General features: G+C 38.4%; 1 protein-coding gene across 2 annotated transcripts in view; it reads left to right on the top strand.

Moving 5' to 3' along the window:
- Positions 1–25,019, top strand: part of LOC128692016 (transforming growth factor beta regulator 1) — a 53,228-nt gene that overhangs the window by 6,140 nt on the left and 22,069 nt on the right. For both annotated transcript variants that reach the window (XM_070085129.1, XM_070085130.1), the window contains exons 3-8: positions 1,770–1,911; positions 2,668–2,822; positions 4,142–4,279; positions 4,882–4,991; positions 13,013–13,181; positions 19,467–19,612. In XM_070085129.1, the coding sequence (XP_069941230.1) occupies positions 1,770–1,911; positions 2,668–2,822; positions 4,142–4,279; positions 4,882–4,991; positions 13,013–13,181; positions 19,467–19,612 (860 nt within the window). The remainder of the gene's footprint in view (positions 1–1,769; positions 1,912–2,667; positions 2,823–4,141; positions 4,280–4,881; positions 4,992–13,012; positions 13,182–19,466; positions 19,613–25,019) is intronic.

Here is a 25,019-nt window from a genome sequence, read left to right on the forward strand (position 1 = left end):
ATTTCGCCCACTTTGAGCCCTATTTTTGGCTAATTCTGTTGTTCCAGTCGACCAAACTCATAGCTATTTCTTTAGAACTCCATTTTTTCTATCGATTGAGTACAAGAAACTGCCCATTTACTGATTCCAACTACCCAATAACATGGTCAGAAATTTGCAATTTGGCCAATTTCACAAAAATTAAAAAATATGACAATTTCAAAATAGGGTCCAGAATGAACAACGCAGACATTCCTGGCTCTAAAATAACATTTTCTTTGTTCATCAGTCATGTCTCCAGGCCCCTCTGATATTACTCTTGCTTTCAATTTTGAATTTTTATTCAAACAAAAATAGAAGATTTACTGTTATGCAGACTACTGCAATACTGTGATAATTGTATAAATAATGTCAACCCATTCATGACTGCATATTAGAATGGCTAATTGGACATTTATTTATTTTGAACATCGGCAAAAATCAAACATTTCTCCTATTTTGAGCTGCATTTCCAGGTTCTTTTTATAGTAAAACCAATCAAAATCACCTTTTTTTCTATAATATGTTTTCCATTCTATCAAATGAGACCAAGAAAACGAGAATACAACCATAAATACTATACAAAAATAGATCACAAAGTCGGCATTTTAATTAAAAAAAAAATCCTAGTTTTTTTTTATTATGCACTTCATGCTGCAGGATTTTTTTTATGTGGTGCACACTGACCAATTCTCTCACATGTGGGCCTACCAGCTTTCTCCTGCTTGATTTGAAGCCGGTAGAATTTATGAGTATATATACATCAAACACGGTGGCTCGTAAGACGTATACAACCGAAACAGTCAAAGGGTTAAATAGGATGTAATCTAACTTCTGCTATGTCATGTAACATCAGTTTATCACTATTGCCATTTTTATTTCATTGTCTTGCTGTATCATAATTGAGGAAAGAACTGTGCTAAATGGCATGCTTCACCTGATATCTGTAACTGTATATTTTGCACAAGTCGGTAACAATTTTGCACTACTCTCCAAAGTTGTTCAATCTTCATTTGTAATTCTGTTTGATTTTAAATAATACTTTATTGTAATAATTAATTTTAATTATAATTAAGGTTGGAGGGAGGAGAGAGTAAAGGAAGTTTTAAGTGGTAGGGGCTTAAGAATCCAGCAGGCTTATTTGAGTGTGTTAGATCAGAGTTAGTGGAGACAAGTAATTTTTATGACTTTATGTGCTGTTGAGAATGAGCAAGGAACATTTATGAAAACGAAGGCATTCAGGGAAACCAGTTAGCTGGACTTGAGTCCTGGAGGTGAGAGATGCAGCACCTACTCTCTGACAATGTAGTGATATTGCACTTATGAGGGTCATTTGTTTTGTGATGTCATTAGTGTGCAGACATTATTGAATAAGTGATGGGGAATGTGTTTATTTTTTTGGGTCACCCTACCTTGGTGGGAGATGATAATTGTAAAAAAAACATGCATGTTAGATTTTTAACATTAAATTAAAAAGAGACAAAATTCAGAAAACAGCAGCTGCGTAGGAACACAACTATTGCATAAAGTGAAGGTTACCTACATCCAAAATTCAATATTTGTTTGGCAAAATTGATTACATACATAGGTAAAGATCAATGTAAGAGTAAGAGCATGTTACAAAATCCATAATACGATCAGCAGTTTGGCCAAGACTTAATATAATGTTTGATTTAATACTTTAATAAATGCTAGGATGTACAAGACAAAATTAACAGATTATTCTGTCTCTCATGTTAATATTTACACAGATAGATGATAGAGAGGAAGATATACTGCCACTGGCAAATCCATCAACAGCAGCAGCAGCTGCAGTAGCAACATCAGTAACAAATCCACAAGTCAGTGTTGTAAACTTACCTGGCAGATCTTCCCCAGCAAGCACACCTCCAGGTATATGATGTTAAATAACCTTATTCAAAGGATATATCAAAACAAGTATATATTTAAATTGGGAATGTTGGTACAAGTTTTAAATAATTCACTGAATTGTAGTGTTCTTTGTGTTATCATGAACCAGTATAGGAATAGCAACCTGCCCATTTAGCCTCTATAGCACCAACAATGGACTAAAATATTTTAGCAACCAGTTTGTTATTCTGTGCACAAAGCATACTGCCAGTGCTAGTGTCAACATCAGACATTGCAAAGACTTCCAGCCCTATTCAGTATAACCAGTCAAGACACAGAAAGGAAAGAAAAACACTCCAGTTTATGGAACCCTTCGCCAAAGTAATTTTTCATTCTTCTAGATCTTATATTTTCTTTTGATTTTGTGAACCACAATCTCTGCCCCTCTCTTTGACAGTTGTGCCTTGACAGGTTTAGCTGAAAGGAGCTGGGAACCAGCATAGTGTCTGTTATTGATACCAGAGTGGGTGCCAATGAGCCTGCACACAGGAGACAGTAAACAAGAAGATATTGAGTGTAAAACCAATTTGAGTTTATTACTAGCATTATTGGGATTAAACAAGAAAGTTGCTCTTCCTATGGTGGCTCTTGGAGCCTTTCACAAAAAATACTTTTTTTTTGTTTTTCAACATGTTACATTGTAGTCACACACTGGTCAGATTTTGATTACATTGAAAGTGATTTTCCCTGATTAAATAAATATTTTTTAATGGATAATTTAACACTCTTTTTCATCAGGCTTTTGTCGAGTGTTAACTGATAAATGTCGGGGCCGTGTGAGTAGTCTCCCACCAGCAATTGCAGAAAGACTGGCTCGACATAAAGCGCAGGAACAACTGGTTTACAAACGGAAACTTAGGCATCTTAAACGTGTTATCAGAGAGCTCGTATTTGTGAGTTTGACGAAATTCTTTTTTTTGGCCATACTGTACATGACTAGTCTTGATGTTGACCTATGTGGCAGGGAAGAAGACTATTTCCTTTCTCTATAATGATTATTTTTCTTTGTTAACACAGTATGTTAAAATCTAGATTGTAGATAGTGTCATACTTCAGTTACCATTTAGCTTTTTTTTCTTTTTTTCATCTGTGTAGCAGTTGAACCCACAAATTCAAGGGGATAAGGTTCCTAGAGCTCCCACTCATGCAGTTAAATTGTGTCTATGTAAATTTTTGTTTTACATTTGAGCTCATTTTGTTTCAGAAGACATATTGCCTTAACCTGTTAATATTGATATTCAAGAGAAAAATTTCTTGAAGCATGGGAAAATCAGGTGAGCATTTTGGCTGAAATCCTTTGTTTGGTTTAGGTGTCATATTCCAAGCAAAAATAAAATGGGCCTTGCAAAAAAAATAAAATGTTCGATTAAAGCTGTTTGCAAGAGATCTTTCAGGAAAAGCGCTTGATAAATGAAGGAGGAGAATTTGGGGATGCGACTGTACTGTCATTTTTCATTTGGTTCTTCATTTAATAAAATACTTCCTTTACAGTTATTAGCTAGGTACTTTCTATACAGTTAAACGCTTTGAATTTACATGCTTCATAATCTGTGTGATTTTGATTTTGTTGTTATTGCTCATTTTGTGGAATGCTTTGATTATTCACTTATTTTTTTAATGCCAGTTTCATTTTACTTGGCAAATGAGCCCTAAATTTAAAATTAATTTATAGATTTCATTATGAATGCTCTCATTGGATTTCCTATCCCAATTCTGTCGTCTTTCTGACCATTCTTCCTTATGAATGTTAATATTAAAAAGATTAAAACATTTTTTAAGGAGAGATTACCCCTAAAATTTTGTTTTTTTAAATTTAGTTAAATACACTTAAAGATTTAAGGATTCACTAGGCCTCCAGAAATCTAGCACTCAGGAATTCCAAGGTTCAACTGTATGTACTGTATATGTTTGCCCAAACTAGCATTCATAGTTACTTTAGTAAATGTTTCAGATGCCACTTTTGTTAAATTGTTACCACTGTATGCAGAAATGACCATTCAAATTTATAAGCATTTATATTTTTGAGCTAAACAGTTAATGATGCATAAATAATTGGTCTTTTAACTTTAGTTGTCTTATTATTTGGATGATATATAAGAGTGCTCTTGAAGCTAATATTTTGTTATAAGCTTTAATAAAAATAGTATTGCAAGTATTAGTCATCAGCAGTACCCTACAGATTCACATACTCTTTACAATTCATTGTATTTAGGAAAATGCAGCTCTATGTGATCAAGTAGCCGAGGCACAACAGCAGGTGGTCGTGGCAGCGGAAGAGCGGACTTTCCTTCTGAAGAGACTGTGTCAGCACCAAACCATTACCGATCAGCATAATCAACTCAACCCCAAAGTAAAAACAAAGAAGAAAAATTTAATGTGTAATTTGTGATTATACAGTAGTTTCATACTTGACCTTACATTTTCAATACGTATCTCTGATTGAGCAAGGGGCTAGTAACCCCTTCTCTTGCATAAATTACTTAATGGTGCTTTGGTGGGGGGCAGCCATAATCACTGTCTTTGCAGTGGCACTCAGATACGAAAGCTGAGACATCCCTCCAAACTGCCAATATCCCAAACCTCTCCTTTAAAGTGCAGGCATTGTACTTCCCATTTCCAAGACTCAAGTTCAGCTAACCAGTTTCCCTGAATCCCTTCACAAATATTACCCTGCTCACACTCCAACAGCTCATCAGGTCCCAAAAACCATTCGTCCCCATTCACTCCTATCTAACACGCTCACGCATGCTTGCTGGAAATCCAAGCCCCTCTCCCACAAGACCTCCTTTACCCCCTCCTTCCAACCTTTTCAGGGATGACCCCTACCCTGCCTTCCTTCCCCAACAGGTTTATGTGCTGTATTATCTCTGGATATTGAAATGCTAAACTCATTTCTTTTTTTTATGTAAAAAGGTGGATAACATTTGTTAAAGTCAATTTTATTATTTACAGAGTACTAGTAGCTACTTTATTTTGGGTAGTGGCAGCGTGGACAATTGGGACAGCAAAAAGCCCAAGCAAGCATTGCTGAAGCGTAAACTCTCAGATCCAAGTCAAGGCAAGTGTGGAATAAGGCAATTTTCAGCTGCTTGCCAGGCAATACTCTTTTGGGGTTCTTAATATTTGCAGTATAATAATTGGATTTTAGTAGTAGGTTGGTAGACAGCAACCACCCAGGGAGGTACTACCATCCTGCCAAGTGAGTGTGAAATGGAAACCTGTAATTGTTTTACGTGATTGTAGGATTGCTGGTGCCTTTGTTTCTGTCTCATAAACATGCAGTATAACAGGGATATCTTGTTACTTCTACTTCCGGTTAGGTCACGCTGCACATGCATTTACAAGCAAATACAGTAGGGCCCCATTTATACAGCAGGTTAGGTTCCAGGCTACTGCCTTGAAGTGGAACATCCTTTTTTTCTTCTTTTTTCTTTTTTTTCACTTTTTTTTTTTCAACAAGTCGGCCGTCTCCCACCGAAGCAGGGTGACCCAAAAAGAAAGAAAATCCCCAAAAAGAAAATACTTTCATCATCATTCAACACTTTCACCTCACTCACACATAATCACTGTTTTTGCAGAGGTGCTCAGAACACAACAGCTTAGAAGCATATACGTATAAAGATACACAACATATCCCTCCAAACTGCTAATATCCCAAAACCCCTCCTTTAGAGTGCAGGCATTGTACTTCCCATTTCCAGGACTCAAGTCCGGCTATATAAAAATAACCGGTTTCCCTGAATCCCTTCACTAAATATTACCCTGCTCACACTCCAACAGCTCGTCAGGTCCCAAATACCATTCGTCGCCATTCACTCCTATCGAACACGCTCATGCACGCCTGCTGGAAGTCCAAGCCTCTCGCCCACAAAACCTCCCTTACCCCTTCCTTCCAACCTTTTCGAGGACGACCCCTACCCCGCCTTCCTTCTCCTACAAATTTAAATACTCTCCATGTCATTCTACTTTGATCCATTTTCTCTAAATGACCAAACCACCTCAACAACCCCTCTTCAGCCCTCTGACTAATACTTTTATTAACTCCACACCTTCTCCTAATTTCCACACTCCGAATTTTCTGCATAATATTTACACCACACATTGCCCTTAGACAGGACATTTCCACTGCCTCCAACCGCCTCCTTGCTGCTGCATTCACAACCCAAGCTTCACACCCATATAAGAGTGTTGGTACTACTATACTTTCATATATTCCCTTCTTTGCCTCTATAGATAACGCTTTTTGACTCCACATATACCTCACGCACCACTCACCTTTTTTCCTTCATCAGTTCTATGATTAACCTCTTCTTTCTTTCTTTCAACACACCGGCCGTATCCCACCGAGGCGGGGTTGCCCAAAAGCAAAAACAAAAGCTTCTCCTTTTAAATTTAGTAATATATACAGGAGAAGGGGTTACTAGACCCTTGCTCCTGGCATTTTAGTCGCCTCTTACAACACGCATGGCTTACGGAGGAAGAATTCTGTTCCACTTCCCCATGGAGGTAAGAGGAAATAAACAAGAACTAGTAAGAAAATAGAAGAAAACCCAGAGAGGTGTGTATATATATGCTTGTACATGTATGTCTAGTGTGACCTAAGTGTAAGTAGAAGTAGTAAGATGGGGTGTACCTGAAACCTTGCATGTTTATGAGACAGAAAAATGGACACCAGCAATCCTACCATCATGTAAAACAATTACAGGCTTTTGTTTTACACTCACTTGGCAGGACGGTAGTACCTCCCTGGATGGTTGCTGTCTACCAACCTACTACCTTTAATGATTAACCTCATCCTTCATAAATCCATCCGCCGACACGTCAACTCCCAAGTATCTGAAAACATTCACTTCTTCCATACTCCTCCTCCCCAATTTGATATCTAATTTTTCTTTATCTAAATCATTTGATACTCTCATCACCTTACTCTTTTCTATGTTCACTTTCAACTTTCTACCTTTACACACATTCCCAAACTCACCACTAACCTTTGCAATTTTTCTTTAGAATCTCCCATAAGCACAGTATCATCAGCAAAAAGTAACTGTGTCAATTCCCATTTTGAATTTGATTCCCCATAATTTAATCCCACCCCTCTTCCGAACACCCTAGCATTTACTTCTTTTACAACCCCATCTATAAATATATTAAACAACCATGGTGACATTACACATCCCTGTCTAAGACCTACTTTTACCGGGAAGTAGTCTCCCTCTCTTCTACACACCCTAACCTGAGCCTCACTATCCTCATAAAAACTCTTTACAGCATTTAGTAACTTACCACCTATTCCATATACTTGCAACATCTACCGCATTGCTCCCCTATCCACTCTATCATATGCCTTTTTTAAATCCATAAATGCAATAAAAACTTCCCTACCTTTATCTAAATACTGTTCACATATATGCTTCAATGTAAACACTTGATCTACACATCCCCTATCCACTCTGAAACCTCCTTGCTCATCTGCAATCCTACATTCTGTCTTACCTCTAATTCTTTCAATAATAACCCTACCGTACGCTTTTCCTAGTATACTCAGTGAACTTATTCCTCTATAATTTTTACAATCTCTTTTGTCCCCCTTCCCTTTATATAAAGGGACTATACATGCTCTCCGCCAATCCCTAGGTACCTTCCCCTCTTTCATACATTTATTAAACAAAACATAAATATAAATGCTAGATAACAGGTTTACACTAACATACATTAAGCTAGCTATAGAACTAGGCATTAAAAAACACAGTGAAAAGTAAAATGCACACAAAGTACACTTCTTACTTACCCTAAAATATTAATATGACTGTGTGAGAGGTGAGCAGCAGTGTAAAAGTTTTTCCATGTCAGCAATAAGTCACTTTGACTTTTTTGTGTTATCCTAGGTTCTCTCCACATATGCTGCTATATGTAAGTGTATTTGATGGCTATCTCAGCCGTTGACATATCTCGTTAGTAAATAAGTAAGTAAGTTTATTCAGGTATACACAAATACAGTTACAAAGATTATCATATGTACATACATGTATGTGTAGAGAACCTAGGATAACCCAAAAATGTCACTTCACTAACTTGGCACTTAAAGTAAAAGGCTTTTGACTCTTCTTTTTATCACAACTAGGCTTAGATGCCATCATCAATGAGAGCCAACTAATTAACAAAATAATAAACAAGAGAGAACGAGATACACGGAGTTCAGACAATGTAAAAACAGAAACTGAACAGGTGGTGGGCGATCACTCGGTCAAGCGAAATAAACGCATATTATAACGTGTCCAATTTTAGTTCATTCATGTATATTTGTAAGAGTTTGTGAAACTTTTATCTCACAATATTTTTTTATTATAATAGTAATTACCTCACAATACAAATACAGTGGTACCCCGAGTTTCATATAGCTCCCAACTCGAACAATTATGTAAGTATTATTTTAAGTGTATTTTTGGGAGTCTGAAACAGACTAATCTAATTTACATTATTCTTTATGGAACAAATTCGTTTGGTAATGGCACTCGAACAGCCTTCTGGAATGAATTATGACCAAAACTCTGGGTACCACTGTACTCTTACATTGTGTACAAGTTGTACAAGTTAGTACATGAGAATAAATAAACAGCAACACTCCCATTCTCATGCAACACACCATTTTGAGTGAATGATGATGATATTATTATTATTATTATTATTATTATTATTATTATTATTATTATTATTATTATTATTATTATTATCATCATAGTAAAAAAGAAGCACTAAACCCGCAAGGGTCATGAATAGCTTTAGATAGAGTGAAGGCATACGAAAGGAATATTTTTCTATGGTTATCCCCCAGTAGCTGGTATTGGACTAGAGAAAACATAATTCTTCCGACACTCCTACAAGCCGCTTAGTGGGTGTATGTACATATCATGTTTATGTGTTATGTAACGTGTTTCTTATATTATTTTGAAAAAATATCATAGGTGGATTAATGGAAATGTCTATATTAACGTAATATGTGACATTTAATGCGCCCAAGAGTATTATTATTATTATTATTATTATGGCATCTTCAAGAGTAGAGAGACTCTTAGTGATTTTAATGTGTACCTGCATGCCAGCACAGTGTGTAAGTATATTTAGGTACAGGCATTTTATTATTATTATTATCACACTGGCCGATTTCCACCAAGGCAGGGTGGCCCGAAAAAGAAAAACTTTCACCATCATTCACTCCATCACTGTCTTGCCAGAAGGGTGCTTTACACTACAGTTTTTAAACTGCAACATTAACACCCCTCCTTCAGAGTGCAGGAACTGTACTTCCCATCTCCAGGACTCAAGTCCGGCCTGCCGGTTTCCCTGAACCCCTTCATAAATGTTACTTTGCTCACACTCCAACAGCACGTCAAGTATTAAAAACCATTTGTCTCCATTCACTCCTATCAAACACGCTCACGCATGCCTGCTGGAAGTCCAAGCCCCTCGCACACAAAACCTCCTTTACCCCCTCCCTCCAACCTTTCCTAGGCCGACCCCTACCCCGCCTTCCTTCCACTACAGACTGATACACTCTTGAAGTCATTCTGTTTCGCTCCATTCTCTCTACATGTCCGAACCACCTCAACAACCCTTCCTCAGCCCTCTGGACAACAGTTTTGGTAATCCCGCACCTCCTCCTAACTTCCAAACTACGAATTCTCTGCATTATATTCACACCACACATTGCCCTCAAACATGACATCTCCACTGCCTCCAGCCTTCTCCTCGCTGCAACATTCATCACCCATGCTTCACACCCATATAAGACATTGGAAAAACTATACACTCATACATTCCCTTCTTTGCTTTCAAGGACAAAGTTCTTTGTCTCCACAGACTCCTAATTGCACCACTCACCCTTTTTCCCGTCATCAGTTCTGTGATTCACTTCATCTCTTAAAGACCCATCTGCTGACAAGTCCACTCCCAAATACCTGAACACATTCACCTCCTCCATACTCAATCCATCCAATCAGATATCCAATCTTTCATCACCTAATATTTTTGTTATCCTCAAAACCTTACTCTTTCATAAATTCACATTTAATTTTCTTCTTTTACATACCCTACCAAATTCATCCACCAATCTCTGCAACTTCTCTTCAGAATCTCCCAAGAGCACAGTGTCATCAGCAAAGAGCAACTGTGACAACTCCCACTTTGTGTGTGATTCTTTATCTTTTAACTCGACGCCTCTTGCCAAGACCCTCGCATTCACTTCTCTTACAACCCCATCTATAAATATATTAAACAACCACGGTGACATCACACATCCTTGTCTAAGGCCTACTTTTACTGGGAAATAATTTCCCTCTTTCCTACATACTCTAACTTGAGCCTCACTATCCTCGTAAAAACTCTTCACTGCTTTCAGTAACCTACCTCCTACACCATACACTTGCAACATCTGCCACATTGCCCCCCTATCCACCCTGTCATACGCCTTTTCCAAATCCATAAATGCCACAAAGACCTCTTTAGCCTTATCTAAATACTGTTCACTTATATGTTTCACTGTAAACACCTGGTCCACACACCCCCTACCTTTCCTAAAGCCTCCTTGTTCATCTGCTATCCTATTCTCCGTCTTACTCTTAATTCTTTCAATAATAACTCTACCATACACTTTACCAGGTATACTCAACAGACTTATCCCCCTATAATTTTTGCACTCTCTTTTATCCCCTTTGCCTTTATACAAAGGAACTATGCATGCTCTCTGCCAATCCCTAGGTACCTTACCCTCTTCCATACATTTATTAAATAATTGCACCAACCACTCCAAAACTATATCCCCACCTGCTTTTAACATTTCTATCTTTATCCCATCAATCCCGGCTGCATTACCCCCTTTCATTTTACCTACTGCCTCACGAACTTCCTCCACACTCACAACTGGCTCTTCCTCACTCCTGCAAGATGTTATTCCTCCTTGCCCTATACACGAAATCACAGCTTCCCTATCTTCATCAACATTTAACAATTCCTCAAAATATTCCCTCCATCTTCCCAATACCTCTAACTCTCCATTTAATAACTCTCCTCTCCTATTTTTAACTGACAAATCCATTTGTTCTCTAGGCTTCCTTAACTTGTTAATCTCACTCCAAAACTTTTTCTTATTTTCAACAAAATTTGTTGATAACATCTCACCCACTCTCTCATTTGCTCTCTTTTTACATTGCTTCACCACTCTCTTAACCTCTCTCTCTTTCTCCATATACTCTTCCCTCCTTGCATCACTTCTGCTTTGTAAAAACTTCTCATATGCTAACTTTTTCTCCCTTACTACTCTCTTTACATCATCATTCCACCAATCGCTCCTCTACCCTCCCGCACCCACTTTCCTGTAACCACAAACTTCTGCTGAACACTCTAACACTACATTTTTAAACCTACCCCATACCTCTTCGACCCCATTGCCTATGCTCTCATTTGCCCATCTATCCTCCAATAGCTGTTTATATAAAATATTCACTACATATATACACTAACCTTAAAATACTTGAAATTTTGGAAAGCTTCCAGACATAATAGAGAGATGTGCTCATGGAGAATGTCAACAAACCAGGTGGAGCGCAGTAACCGTATTAGAAAGACAGGTGGGGGGAGCTGTATAGTGAGTTTTGGTCATTGTTTGAAATATCCATTTTAGTGGAATGCAGTAAAGCAAAACACCATGAAGCAAAACACCGTAAAACGGGTTCTACTGTATAATAGTAACCCCTTTTCCTGTATAAATTAAGTCTAAAAACAAAAACTTTCATTTTACTTTTTAGATCACCCTGCCTGTTTGTTAAAAAAAAATGATTGGATGTAAATACTTTGTCTTTATGGATTGCCGTGCACAAATACCTGTGAGTTGATTATGACTGTTAAGCTTTATTTTATCAGTGTGCAGGCCTTGAAATTTTCTTTCATTCTTTTTTGTTTCTACAGCCTCTCCTCATTTAGTTACATACTCATGTACCGACGGCTCGGACTTAGAACGGGCTCTGACCAGTATGCATACCTAAATAATGTACATGCATATTAGAGGTGATTTCCTCTATTCTGTTTGTTACAATATACAGTACACTACTGTAAAAAATATACTAAAAATGTAATAAATGGTGCAAAAGTGACATTAAAATAATATCAAAGATAGTAGACACAAACCCACTACCATTATAGTATTCTCCTTGCTTAGCAATGAATTCGTTTACCAACGTGGTCTTGGGAATGGAACTCCATCGTTAAGTGGGGAGAGGCTGTTTATCATATATCTTACAATTTTGATGTTGTTTTATTTCCCACTGGTACATAGCAATCACATATGTTATGTGAAAGTTGTCATCATCTAGTATTCATTCACTATATTGTTCATTACAGTCAGATTAGTATTTGAGGTAATGAAGTTAGTGTCATCAGCAAAGAGTACTAGTTTAAGTTTTTTAAGTGGCATATGACAAGTCATTGATATAAAGTAGAGACACAAGTGGACTTAGGATGCTGTCTTAACAAATGCCAATTTTTATTTGTGGAGTGGAAGAAAATATACAGCTTTCAGTTACATATTAGTGCCTGCCATTAAAGTAATAATCAGTGAGTATATTAGTATTATGTGTGGTCTCTTGATTCATAGTTTGAGGAGAAGGTTGTTGTTACAGTATCTTTTAAAACCATAGGGAAGTGGAACAGAATTCTTCCTCTGTGAGCCATGTATGTCTTAAGAGGCGACTAAAATGCTGGGAGCAAGGGTCTAGTAACCCCTTCTCCTGTATAAATTACTAAGTTTAAAAACAGAAACTTTCGTTTTTTCATTTTAGGTCACCCTGCCTCTGTGGGATATGGGCAGTTTGTTGAAAAAAATATAGTGAAATCAGTACATGTTATGGCTTTTCTTTAGCTAACACTTCAGTCTGTTGCAGTGAGCCTTTGTGAGTCTGAAATATACTGTTTATTACTTCCTCCTTCTATTTTATTTTCTTCATGTGAGTTCCTTTATGCTTTAAATTATACAATCATGAACAATAAGTATCCTTTTTTAAATTCTAAATTTTGCTAAATTCTCGGCAGGTAGTCCTAGTGCCACCACGTCTCCAGTTGGGACATCAGAAAAAATTGTGAAATCTCGGAAGAGTGGGAGTAATAAACCTAAGCGTCTTTGTCCGCCTATCACTCTAGATTCAGCAGGAAGACCTATCTTCCCCATTATTCTAGGGCCACTTACTATTCATAGTCTTGGAGAGGTGAGTGATATTCTGTAATTATTTACAATGCTTCCTCTTACTTGCCTCGGTAGGAAACAGCCAATGTATTGATTTGGGATATTGGCAGTTTGGAGGGATATCTAAACTGTCATATCTGAGCGTGTCTCCAAAGACAGTGATTATGTATGAGTGAGGGTGAAAGTGTTGAATGATGATGAAAGTTTTTTTCTTTCTTTTTAGGTTTTTCTTTCTTTTTGGGTCACCCTGCCTAGGTAAGAAGTGGCCGATGTGTTAAAAAAAAAATTGTTCTTCCTTAGGTCAACAAAAAATAATTTATACCCTTTTTTTAATGCAGTATAACTTTCCAAATTTGTTAAACATTTCATTGAATCTCCAGATTGCTGCATAGCCTTTATTTAAAATAATTCTCACTAGCCATCCATTAGAGTATGTACAGCCTCTCTTCACTTATCGGCGTACTCGTTTACCGACAACTCAGACTCACAACGGGCTTTCTGACCAGCATGCATACCTAAATAATGTATATTAGAACTAATTCTAATAATTCTAATAATGGTAGTAGGTTGGTAGACAGCAACCACCCAGGGAAGTACTACTGTCCTGCCAGATGACTGTGAAACAAAAACCTGTAATTGTTTTGCATGATGGTAGGATTGCTGGTTTCTTTTTCTGTCTCATAAACACGCTAAGATAACAGGGATATCTTGCTACTCCTACTAACACTTTGGTCACACTTCACAGACACGCACATGCATATATATATATACATACATCTAGGTTTTTCTCCTTTTTCTAAATAGCTCTTGTTCTTTTTTATTTCTTCTATTGTCCATGGGGAAGTGGAAAAGAATCTTTCCTCCGTAAGCCATGCGTGTCGTATGAGGCGACTAAAATGCCGGGAGCAATGGGCTAGTAACCCCTTCTCCTGTATACAATTACTAAAAAAGAGAAGAAGAAAAACTTTATAAAACTGGGTTGCTTAAATGTGCGTGGATGTAGTGCGGATGACAAGAAACAGATGATTGCTGATGTTATGAATGAAAAGAAGTTGGATGTCCTGGCCCTAAGCGAAACAAAGCTGAAGGGGGTAGGAGAGTTTCAGTGGGGGGAAATAAATGGGATTAAATCTGGAGTATCTGAGAGAGTTAGAGCAAAGGAAGGGGTAGCAGTAATGTTAAATGATCAGTTATGGAAGGAGAAAAGAGAATATGAATGTGTAAATTCAAGAATTATGTGGATTAAAGTAAAGGTTGGATGCGAGAAGTGGGTCATAATAAGCGTGTATGCACCTGGAGAAGAGAGGAATGCAGAGGAGAGAGAGAGATTTTGGGAGATGTTAAGTGAATGTATAGGAGCCTTTGAACCAAGTGAGAGAGTAATTGTGGTAGGGGACTTGAATGCTAAAGTAGGAGAAACTTTTAGAGAGGGTGTGGTAGGTAAGTTTGGGGTGCCAGGTGTAAATGATAATGGGAGCCCTTTGATTGAACTTTGTATAGAAAGGGGTTTAGTTATAGGTAATACATATTTTAAGAAAAAGAGGATAAATAAGTATACACGATATGATGTAGGGCGAAATGACAGTAGTTTGTTGGATTATGTATTGGTAGATAAAAGACTGTTGAGTAGACTTCAGGATGTACATGTTTATAGAGGGGCCACAGATATATCAGATCACTTTCTAGTTGTAGCTACACTGAGAGTAAAAGATAGATGGGATACAAGGAGAATAGAAGCATCAGGGAAGAGAGAGGTGAAGGTTTATAAACTAAAAGAGGAGGCAGTTAGGGTAAGATATAAACAGCTATTGGAGGATAGATGGGCTAATGAGAGCATAGGCAATGGGGTCGAAGAGGTATGGGGTAGGTTTAAAAATGTAGTGTTAGAGTGTTCAGCAGAAGTTTGTGGTTACAGGAAAGTGGGTGCAGGAGGGAAGAGGAGCGATTGGTGGAATGATGATGTAAAGAGAGTAGTAAGGGAGAAAAAGTTAGCATATGAGAAGTTTTTACAAAGTAGAAGTGATGCAAGGAGGGAAGAGTATATGGAGAAAAAGAGAGAGGTTAAGAGAGTGGTGAAGCAATGTAAAAAGAGAGCAAATGAGAGAGTGGGTGAGATGTTATCAACAAATTTTGTTGAAAATAAGAAAAAGTTTTGGAGTGAGATTAACAAGTTAAGAAAGCCTAGAGAACAAATGGATTTGTCAGTTAAAAATAGGAGAGGAGAGTTATTAAATGGAGAGTTAGAGGTATTGGGAAGATGGAAGGAATATTTTGAGGAATTGTTAAATGTTGATGAAGATAGGGAAGCTGTGATTTCGTGTATAGGGCAAGGAGGAATAACATCTTGTAGGAGTGAGGAAGAGCCAGTTGTGAGTGTGGGGGAAGTTCGTGAGGCAGTAGGTAAAATGAAAGGGGGTAAAGCAGCCGGGATTGATGGGATAAAGATAGAAATGTTAAAAGCAGGTGGGGATATAGTTTTGGAGTGGTTGGTGCAATTGTTTAATAAATGTATGGAAGAGGGTAAGGTACCTAGGGATTGGCAGAGAGCATGCATAGTTCCTTTGTATAAAGGCAAAGGGGATAAAAGAGAGTGCAAAAATTATAGGGGGATAAGTCTGTTGAGTGTACCTGGTAAAGTGTATGGTAGAGTTATAATTGAAAGAATTAAGAGTAAGACGGAGAATAGGATAGCAGATGAACAAGGAGGCTTTAGGAAAGGTAGGGGGTGTGTGGACCAGGTGTTTACAGTGAAACATATAAGTGAACAGTATTTAGATAAGGCTAAAGAGGTCTTTGTGGCATTTATGGATTTGGAAAAGGCGTATGACAGGGTGGATAGGGGGGCAATGTGGCAGATGTTGCAAGTGTATGGTGTAGGAGGTAGGTTACTGAAAGCAGTGAAGAGTTTTTACGAGGATAGTGAGGCTCAAGTTAGAGTATGTAGGAAAGAGGGAAATTTTTTCCCAGTAAAAGTAGGCCTTAGACAAGGATGTGTGATGTCACCGTGGTTGTTTAATATATTTATAGATGGGGTTGTAAGAGAAGTAAATGCGAGGGTCTTGGCAAGAGGCGTGGAGTTAAAAGATAAAGAATCACACACAAAGTGGGAGTTGTCACAGCTGCTCTTTGCTGATGACACTGTGCTCTTGGGAGATTCTGAAGAGAAGTTGCAGAGATTGGTGGATGAATTTGGTAGGGTGTGCAAAAGAAGAAAATTAAAGGTGAATACAGGAAAGAGTAAGGTTATGAGGATAACAAAAAGATTAGGTGATGAAAGATTGAATATCAGATTGGAGGGAGAGAGTATGGAGGAGGTGAACGTATTCAGATATTTGGGAGTGGACGTGTCAGCGGATGGGTCTATGAAAGATGAGGTGAATCATAGAATTGATGAGGGAAAAAGAGTGAGTGGTGCACTTAGGAGTCTGTGGAGACAAAGAACTTTGTCCTTGGAGGCAAAGAGGGGAATGTCTGAGAGTATAGTTTTACCAACGCTCTTATATGGGTGTGAAGCGTGGGTGATGAATGTTGCAGCGAGGAGAAGGCTGGAGGCAGTGGAGATGTCATGTCTGAGGGCAATGTGTGGTGTGAATATAATGCAGAGAATTCGTAGTTTGGAAGTTAGGAGGAGGTGCGGGATTACCAAAACTGTTGTCCAGAGGGCTGAGGAAGGGTTGTTGAGGTGGTTCGGACATGTAGAGAGAATGGAGCGAAACAGAATGACTTCAAGAGTGTATCAGTCTGTAGTGGAAGGAAGGCGGGGTAGGGGTCGGCCTAGGAAGGGTTGGAGGGAGGGGGTAAAGGAGGTTTTGTGTGCGAGGGGCTTGGACTTCCAGCAGGCATGCTTGAGCGTGTTTGATAGGAGTGAATGGAGACAAATGGTTTTTAATACTTGACGTGCTGTTGGAGTGTGAGCAAAGTAACATTTATGAAGGGATTCAGGGAAACCGGCAGGCCGGACTTGAGTCCTGGAGATGGGAAGTACAGTGCCTGCACTCTGAAGGAGGGGTGTTAATGTTGCAGTTTAAAAACTGTAGTGTAAAGCACCCTTCTGGCAAGACAGTGATGGAGTGAATGATGGTGAAAGTTTTTCTTTTTCGGGCCACCCTGCCTTGGTGGGAATCGGCCGGTGTGATAATAAAAAAAAAAAAATAATAATAGAACTAATTTCCTCTATTCTGTTCATTACAATACATGTACAGTGGTACCTTGACTTAGGAGTTTAATTCATTCCGTGACCGAACTCGTAACTCAATTTGCTCGTATATCAAATCAATTCTCCTCATTGAAATTAATTGAAATGCCATTAATCTGTTCCAGCGGAATTCCTGGCTCTCAGGAGGCAGGAGAAAATACTTCAATATAACACTAATATCAACTGTAAGGCTTATTTATCTATCACAGTTGATCTAATATGACATAATAAACAATATAAATAACATAGAAACATGATACATGTATATACTCTAGAATGAATATAAAATATGTCCTTATGTGGTGAGTGATGGCAGCCACTCCTGAGGTAAAAATAATTATTGCTCTGACCATATCTTCCCATTCTTGCCCTTCTGAGGTCTTATTACAAGAGAAAACAGTGTTTGTGAGGCTAACTGCACTAGATCACTAGTTTCATAAGGAAAACACTGAAACAAAAGCAGTTTTCTCATGTTTTTCTGTGATTTCATGCTTTAATTCAATGGACATCATCCTCTTCTTCTGCTTCTCAGCACTGTCCTTTGCACTTACTTTCTTAGGACCCATGGTCGGAAAAAAGAAATTTGGCAAAATATCTGCAGAAAAAGCACAAAACGCTGGGATGCTGGGTGGATGTTATGGCATTCGCTGCAACAGTTAGTGGCAGCGTATCTGAAGCTCACTCGTAACTTGGATTTTGGCTCGCAGCTCAAAGCAGAAAATCAACCAAGCAATGGCTTGTAACTCGGAAAACTCATAAGTGGGGGCACTCAGTGCCCCCACATATACATTTATACAGTAAACTACTGTACAAACATTTAAAAATATACCAGAAATGTTATAAATGGTGCAAAGGTGACATTAAAACAATGTCAAAGATGGCTGACAAGCCCACTACCATTATAGCATGCTCCTCACTTAGTGATGAATTCGTTTACCAACGTGGTCTTAGGAACGGAACTTCGTTGCTAAGTGAGGAGAGACTGTACTGGGTATTGAAGCAGTTTAGGCATTTACAGAGGATGGAGAGAGTTAGGATGATGAGGGCTTATAAATTTAAGGTGTAAGGTAGGAAGGGTAGGGGGGTCATCACAGGGGTCATCACAGGCGTCATCACAGGGGTCATCACAGGGGTCATCACAGGGGTCATCACAGGGGTCATCACAGGGGTCATCACAGGGGTCATCACAGGGGTCATCACAGGCGTCATCACAGGGGTCATCACAGGGGTCATCACAGGCGTCATCACAGGGGTAATCACAGGGTTCATCACAGGGGTCATCACAGGGGTCATCCGAAATTAAAAGTACTGATTGTTGTGATTTTTTTTTTTTTTTTTAATAATTTTATCTTCTGAAATGGTAGAGAATCTTTTTCTGAAAGTTTTCTGGACGTAATGACACCAAAGGTGAGAAATTTAATAGAAAATTCATGGAAATACGCAGGCACAAAGTTGGTGATCTGGGCACGGTTTGCCTATCGGCAGTTTCTCACTTTGAGGCCTATTTTACAGAATTATGTCTAGGACCAAATTTGCCGATCATAGTATGTTTAAGGACACTGCAACTAAGACATAGCTCTATATGGGCAACATTGGTGCCATTGATATATATCTGCATGGGAGATAGTGAAAGATTTAAACCTAATTGATTCTAAGTTAAGTTTACTTGTAAGTGATGCTGAAAACTAAATACTTTCTCTCCGATTTATGTTAACATGCTGGCTTCATTTCAGAAAATTTCTCTAACTAACTGGTATGCATACTTTGACTATCCTTCTCTCTGATGGTCCTACCTTTAATGCAGCCTTTTTCTATGATTTCTTAAGTGGCACCAATTTGCTTCATCAGCTGCAGTCCCTTTCCCATTTCCTTTGTCAAATGCTTTTTCCTAAGTATCACCCCTCCCCTTTACCATCCTTTTTATTTCTTTCTGTTAGAGAAAATTACCTTTTCTGTGGTTAGTTCATTTCGTGCCTTTGATGCTGATGAAGGGCTCTTGATCATAGGAATTGAAGCCACCCTCCCCATTCCTCAGCAAACTTGATTACCTCCCATTCTCTGGACATTGTATGATGCCTTCTGGTTTTTTACTTCTTCATTAATTTCTTACAGATTGTGAGTGAACGTGAGGCATATCATAGAGAACAGTGCATCTTCCCAGTTGGGTTTTGTTCTTCTAGAATATATGCAAGTCTCAGAGATCCACTCAACCCAGTGCTATACACTTGCAAGATCCTGGATGGAGGTGTTGTCCCACGGTAGTTATTTACTGTGCAATGTATCTTCATTTCCTCCAGAAATTCTCTTTGAGTAGCAACTACTTATAGAGTTCTCTCGGTGAATTTCAGTCGCTTAACTATCAGTATAATTATTGATTTAAAATTTCTTGAGCAATATTTGAAACATGGTGGAGAATTTTGTGTACTGGAGTTTTAGGACTCTGATCATGGGCTCTAACCCCACCCATGGTATGGTTTGTGTACTGAATTATCTGCAACATTAGGCACCTGCCATTTCTTCAGTAAGATTCAAGGTTGTCTTATAATGTATGCCTATGAAGGGAAATAGAAGAGTAAATGTGAAAAAAAAAACAGAATTCAGAAATTAGAACTTTAAAATTAGATCTTGTACTTTATTAATATTGAGAAATTGTATTAAACTAAATAAGACTGCATTGTGGATGTATTCAAACTGTAGAGCCAAAAGTGGGAGAAGTGGTACTTTGTTTTTCTCTGTGGGGGAAACAGAAGTACTGTACATCTAGAAAGAACAAAAAGGCACAGTACCATGACTATAACAATACACAAATAACCCACACAGGAGAGAGGAGCGTATGATGACGTTTCGGACCAAAACATTGTCTTCGTAAGGTCCTTTCTCCTATGTGCATGTTATCTATGTACTGTACATCTGTTTTAATGTAACTGTCATATTGATCATTTTAGAAGTGCACAATTTTGAGACGAGTGCAAGTACTTTTCTCATTAACTTAAAACAGATTTTTTTTAATGCTCCAGCTGTCTCCCACCAAGGTAGAGTGACTCAACAGAAGAAAACACTTTCATTATCACTCATTCAGTTACTGTCTGACTGAACTGCCATGCTCACAACATATACTGATCTGTGTGTTAACTTGACTGCTGCAGTTTTGTGAAATGAAATTTGTGTTATGAAACTAGTGTAGATGAAAAAAATAGTAGATAAAAATAGATTAAAAGAAGGGAAAACATATAAAAGTAGTGATTTGTAGAAACAGTATTTAGATAAAGGTAGGGAAGTTTTTATTGCATTTATGGATTTAGAAAAGGCATATGATAGAGTGGATAGAGGAGCAATGTGGCAGATGTTGCAAGTATATGGAATAGGTGGTAAGTTACTAAATGCTGTAAAGAGCTTTTATGAGGATAGTGAGGCTCAGGTTAGGGTGTGTAGAAGAGAGGGAGAATACTTCCCGGTAAAAGTAGGTCTTAGACAGGGATGTGTAATGTCACCATGGTTGTTTAATATATTTATAGATGGGGTTGTAAAAGAAGTAAATGCTAGGGTGTTTGGGAGAGGGGTGGGATTAAATTATGGGGAATCAAATTCAAAATGGGAATTGACACAGTTACTTTTTGCTGATGATACTGTGCTTATGGGAGATTTTAAAGAAAAATTGCAAAGGTTAGTGGATGAGTTTGAGAATGTGTGTAAAGGTAGAAAGTTGAAAGTGAACATAGAAAAGAGTAAGGTGATGAGGGTATCAAATGATTTAGATAAAGAAAAATTGGATATCAAATTGGGGAGGAGGAGTATGGAAGAAGTGAATGTTTTCAGATACTTGGGAGTTGACGTGTCGGCGGATGGATTTATGAAGGATGAGGTTAATCATAGAATTGATGAGGGAAAAAAGGTGAGTGATGCATTGAGGTATATGTGGAGTCAAAAAACGTTATCTATGGAGGCAAAGAAGGGAATGTATGAAAGTATAGTAGTACCAACACTCTTATATGGATGTGAAGCTTGGGTGGTAAATGCAGCAGCGAGGAGACGGTTGGAGGCAGTGGAGATGTCCTGTCTAAGGGCAATGTGTGGTGTAAATATTATGCAGAAAATTCGGAGTGTGGAAATTAGGAGAAGGTGTGGAGTTAATAAAAGCATTAGTCAGAGGGCAGAAGAGGGGTTGTTGAGGTGGTTTGGTCATTTAGAGAGAATGGATCAAAGTAGAATGACATGGAAAGCATATAAATCTATAGGGGAAGGAAAGAGGGGTAGGGGTCGTCCTCGAAAGGGTTGGAAAGAGGGGGTAAAGGAGGTTTTGTGGGTGAGGGGCTTGGACTTCCAGCAAGCGTGCATGAGCGTGTTAGATAGGAGTGAATGGAGACGAATGATACTTGGGACCTGACGATCTGTTGGAGTGTGAGCAGGGTAATATTTAGTGAAGGGATTCAGGGAAACCGGTTATTTTCATATAGTCGGACTTGAGTCCTGGAAATGGGAAGTACAGTGCCTGCACTTTAAAGGAGGGGTTTGGGATATTGGCAGTTTGGAGGGATATGTTGTGTATCTCTATACGTATATGCTTCTAAACTGTTGTATTCTGAGCACCTCTGCAAAAGCAGTGATAATGTGTGAGTGTGGTGAAAGTGTTGAATGATGATGAAAGTATTTTCTTTTTGGGGATTTTCTTTCTTTTTTTGGGTCACCCTGCCTCGGTGGGAGACGACCGACTTGTTGAAAAAAAGAAAAAAAAAAAAAAAGAAAAAGAAAATTGGAATGATGTCATTCCTCTTCAGAATATAGCAGATCACCTTTTGTTGAGAAAAAAATTAACCATAGAATTTGATCATCAGCAAGAACAGCAACCATTCTATTCATTACCTTTTAAGCTGCCAGTTTTTTAAGATGGGTCATTCAGAGGAGAAGCTGCAATGATTGGTGGATGAATTTGGGAGGTTATGTAAAAGAAATTAAAAGTGAATCTAGAAAAGAGCATAAAACTTTAGGTGATGAAAGATTGGATATCAGATTGGAGGGAGGAGTTATGGATTAAGTGAATGTATTCAGATATTTGGAAGTGTACGTGTTGACAGATCGGTACATGAAAGACAAGAATAGGCGAGGGTAAAATGGAGAGTAAAATGTTGAGGCATTGTGGACAAAAAGAAAGAAGCTTATTTGTGGGAGCAAAGAGTATAGCGGTACCAACACCTTTAACCCTTAAATGGTCCAAACGTATATATACGTTTTTTCAACATCTGAAAGTATGTAAAAAAATGTAGATATTCTTTTTTGTTTTACATTTGAAAACGTGTAAAAAAAACTTTTATCTACATTTTTTTTTTGTTATATTTGAAAATATGTAAAAGAAAGTAGATCTACTTTTGTAGCACTACGAATTTGAACGTCGATTTCTTTGGACCGTTTAAGGGTTAAATAGATGTGTGGTATAGCCTTTAAATATTTCTGCAAGGAGAGCAATGTGTGTTGTAAATATTACGCAGAGAATTCAGTGTATAAATTAGAAGATGGTGTGGATTACCAAAGGTATGATTTATTGGGCTGAGGATGGATTCTTGAAGTGGTTTGAGCTTTTAGAGAGGATGAAACAGAATAGTGTAACAAAAAGGGGTATAAATCCAGAATGGATGGAAGGAGGGGTCGGGTTATCCTCGGAAAAGTTGAATTGATTAGGTAAAAAAGGTTTGAGTGCTTGAGGTTTCATTGTTCAGTTGGGTTTTGTGAGCATGTTAGATCAAAGTGGAGACAAGTGGAAAAAGTGGCTTACGCACTGGCCTGGAGTTGTAGGACTCATTTGCTGTGGGTTCACTCCCCGCTCGTTCCATGGTTTGTTTGCAGTCATGTTTTACAATTTCACAAGTCATGGAAACAAGTAGTTTTATGACTTGACATGCTGTTGGGGTATGAGCAAGATACCACTTTTGAAAGGATTCCGGAAAACTTAATAACAAAAAAAGACACAATACCATGACTGGAACGATACACAAATAACCCACACATAGAAGAGAGGAGCTTACGACGACGTTTCGGTCCGACTTAGACCATGTGACTTTGTAAATGGTCCAAATCGGACCGAAACATCGTCTTAAGCTCCTCTCTTCTATGTGCAGGTTATTTGTGTATTCCAGAAAACTGTTTAGCCAGGCCTGAGTCTTGCAGGTAGCAAATAGTGTCTATGTTGAAGGAGTGGCAAGGATGTTGCAGTTTGGAGTGTAATTTCAATTGTGATGTTTGCGCACATCTGGCAAGACAGTTATTGAACGAGTAATGGTGGATAGTTTTTTCTTTCCTAGGCAGTAGGTTGGTAGACAGCAACTGCCCAGGGAGGTACTACCATCCTGCCTAGTGAGTGTGCAACAGAAGCCTTTAATTGTTTTACGTGATGGTAGGATTGCTGGCTTTATTTTTTTTTGTCTCGTAAACATGCAAGGGTTCAGGTACATCTTACTACTTCTACTTACACTTAGGTCACACTACACATGTTTATACAAGCATATATATATACATCCTAGGTAGTAGGTTGGTAGACAGCAACTGCCCAGGGAGGTACTGCCATCCTGCCAAGTGAGTGTAAAACTGAAACCTGTAATTGTTTTACACGATGGTAGGATTGCTGGTGTCTCTTTTTTTCTGTCTCATACACATGCAAGATTTCAGGTACATCTTGCTACTTCTACTTACACTTAGGTCACACTACACATACATGTACAAGCATATATATACACACCCCTTTGGGTTTTCTTCTATTTTCTTTCTAGTTCTTGTTTTTGTTTATTTCCTGTTACCTCCATGGGGAAGTGGAACAGAATTCTTCCTCCGTAAGCCATGTGTGTTGTAAGAGGCGACTAAAATGCCGGGAGCAAGGGGCTAGTAACCCCTTCTCCTGTATATATTACTAAATGTAAAAGGAGAAACTATCGTTTTTTCCTTTTGGGCCACCCCGCCTCGGTGGGATACGGCCGGTGTGTTGAAAGAAAGAAAGATATATATACATCCTAGGTAGTAGGTTGGTAGACAGCAACTGCCCAGGGAGGTACTACCGTCCTGCCAAGTGAGTGTAAAACGAGAGCCTGTAATTGTTTTACATGATGGTAGGATTGCTGGTGTCCTTTTTTCTGTCTCATAAACATGCAAGATTTCAGGTACGTCTTGCTACTTCTACTTACACTTAGGTCACACTACACATACATGTACAAGCATATATATACTACACACACCTCTGGGTTTTCTGCTATTTTCTTTCTAGTTCTTCTTCTTCTTTTTTCAACACACCGGCCGTATCCCACCGAGGCAGGGTGGCCCAAAAGGAAAAATGAAAGTTTCTCCTTTTACATTTAGTAATATATACAGGAGAAGAGGTTACTAGCCCCTTGCTCCCGGCATTTTAGTCGCCTCTTACAACATGCATGGCTCACGGAGGAAGAATTCTGTTCCACTTCCCCATGGAGGTAAGAGGAAATAAACAAGAACAAGAACTAGTAAGAAAAAAATGGAAGAAAACCCAGAGGGGTGTGTATATACATATATGCTTGTACATGTATGTGTAGTGTGACCTAAGTGTAAGTAGAAGTAGCAAGACATACCTGAAACCTTGCATGTTTATGAGACAGAAAAATGGACACCAGCAATCCTACCATCATGTAAAACAATTACAGGTTTCCGTTT

The sequence above is a fragment of the Cherax quadricarinatus genome, chromosome 15 (genome assembly GCF_038502225.1).
Source record: "Cherax quadricarinatus isolate ZL_2023a chromosome 15, ASM3850222v1, whole genome shotgun sequence".
Classification (NCBI taxonomy): domain Eukaryota; kingdom Metazoa; phylum Arthropoda; class Malacostraca; order Decapoda; family Parastacidae; genus Cherax; species Cherax quadricarinatus.